General features: G+C 51.9%; 1 protein-coding gene across 1 annotated transcript; it reads left to right on the forward strand.

The window, feature by feature from the left end:
- Positions 1–79: 79 nt before the first annotated feature.
- On the forward strand, positions 80–1,131 carry GLOTRDRAFT_134611 (uncharacterized protein; the record flags this gene model as incomplete). Its single annotated transcript, XM_007873566.1, has 2 exons — positions 80–1,068; positions 1,122–1,131. The coding sequence occupies 2 exons, from the start codon at positions 80–82 to the stop codon at positions 1,129–1,131; spliced, it is 999 nt and encodes a 332-aa protein (XP_007871757.1).
- Positions 1,132–2,397: the final 1,266 nt, after the last annotated feature.

Genomic DNA, 2,397 nt, shown 5'->3' on the forward strand with positions numbered 1-2,397 from the left:
TCCCGCCGTCGCCTCCTACATAAAGGACAAGAAATCGGCCAAGGAAACTTGGGACCAATTGTCTTCCCTCTATTCGTCTATGTCCCTCGGCGCCATTTACAATGAGCTGCGGGGGGCCTTATCGACGAAGATTCCGGCCGATCAGCACCCTGCTCCAGCCTTCGCGAAGATATCCAAACATTTCGACACTCTGGAAGCGGCCAAGGTCAAGATTCCCGCGCTTATTGAAGGTCTAATTTGCCTTTATGCACTCCCCAGCCGCTATGAGAACATTGCGCAGATGCTGGTCCAAGCTACCTCTGCTGACAACATGGGCATAGGTGCGGTACGGGAAGCAGTTACCACTGCTTGGGACCAGTCTCAAGGCAAGAAGCCTGAGAAACTCGGTGCGCACAAGATCTCGGCGGTGAAGCGTAAGCCGGGCGATCCCTCCTTTTCTTCGCAGCAGCAGCAGCGCCCTCAGGGCAGCAGCAGCAATGCGCGAGATGGGAAGAGGTGCCCTTATCGCGGCAAGCGCGCAGGCAAGAAGCGTCAAGGGCAAAACCACGATCACCACCATGCCCACGACGTCTTGATCGCCTCAACCGTCTCCCTTCCTCCTCCGACCATCGCTCACGTCCTTGACATTGCGCCTACTGGCAGCAAGACTCGGACGGTCAAAGAGCAAGGTCCGTTCCACCCGCCTCCTTCGGCGGATACCAGTCACTACAACAACAAGAGGATCAAGAAAGCCTTCAAGCTCGCGCGGGACCTCGACATAAGTCCCACCGAAGAAGATATCAAGGTCTTGGACGCTCTTGTCGGGCAAGTCGATCCGGACCCGGATATTGACATGGAGGACGCCGACTCTGTCGCCTCCAGCCGTGCGTCCGAGCGTGCTCGTTTTGAAGGAGTCGCTCGCGCGGATGACGCTGCGGACAGCGACCACGATGACAACCAGTCTATCGACTGGGGTAGTGACAAGGACCAGGGGGAGACTGTCAGTCTCGGCGACAAGGAAGACCTGGACCGCACTATTGCGGAGGCTGCTGGCTTCGACCAGAATGCCTTTATTGACGAGCACTACTCGTACGTGCCATCTTCCCCTTTACAGGACTCCACTGACGCGCCATCACAGTTAGGGCAGCGTAGTGTAGATCTTAATTTGAGTCCTGTAACGTTAGCATTAATATATTGCACTCATGCGCAAACTTATGCTGCGTGTGCAAAATGTAAGGGGAAAGATAAGGCACAACAGGGTAACACCTGGATTCTCGATTCGGGGGCTTCTCGACATTTCACTTTTGACATGAGTGATTTTATCGACTTTGAGGAATTTAAGCAACCTGCGACTGCGTCTACTGCGAACGGGTTTGCACGAATACTCGGGTTTGGTACGACTGTCCTGAATTATTATATCAAGGACGTCGGGAACATAACCACTCGGTTATTTCCAGTATACTATATACCTGACCTGAATATTCGCCTCATGTCACTCGGAGTATTGCTCCAGGATAAATTAAAAGTGTCTGGCAATGACCGACACATAAGCCTATACGAAAAGGGATTGCGCGAACCTTTATTCAGGTTTTTACCGCGGCAGCCTGGCGACACTATCTACAGTGTCAGTACAATTCCTGCACCGGATGCGTACTCTATATTCCCAACGATCTATGCGGTCGATTATGGGATTATGCACCGTCGCATGGGACACCCCTCTAAGGAAGTCCTGCGGCAAGCTAGGGAACACACTAAAGGTTTCCCCACCAATCTGGAGTTTCCTCCGGAAGACCCAGTATGCCCTGGATGCGCGGAAGGCAAAATGCCTTCCAAGGCTTTCCCGCCATCCACTCTACGGGCAAAAGAACCGTTTGAGTTAATTCATTCGGATCTTAAGTCATTTCCCGTAGACTCCTACCATAAGTATCGGTACACAATTGTCTTCTTTGACGATTACACCTCCTATGGATGGGTCATGCATATGCGCTCCAAGGGTGCTGCAATTGCTAAGACTCGTCAATTCCTAGCCTACGTACAAAATCAATATGGCAGGAAAATTAAGGAGTGGATGTCCGATGCAGGGGGAGAGTATAAATCTGATGCATTCATCGAGATGCTCAGAGATGAGGGCATAAAAATCCGACAGAGCGCGCCTTATGCGCACCAACAGAATGGTCGCGCTGAGCGTTTTATTCGGACTATAATGGACAAAGCGCAGTCAATGCGGCTAGAATCCTGCTCACCTCCATCTTGGTGGGAATTTGCAGTAGACCATGCTGTTCATGTCTACAATCGGACCCCTTTGAAGCGCCATCAATGGCAGACTCCTTATGAGGTCCTGAACAAGGAAGCTCCTGACATCAAGCACTTACGTGTCTTTGGATGCGGAGCGTACGTCTACCTGCCAAAGGAAACCAG

The sequence above is a fragment of the Gloeophyllum trabeum genome (genome assembly GCF_000344685.1).
Source record: "Gloeophyllum trabeum ATCC 11539 unplaced genomic scaffold GLOTRscaffold_00332, whole genome shotgun sequence".
NCBI lineage: Eukaryota > Fungi > Basidiomycota > Agaricomycetes > Gloeophyllales > Gloeophyllaceae > Gloeophyllum > Gloeophyllum trabeum.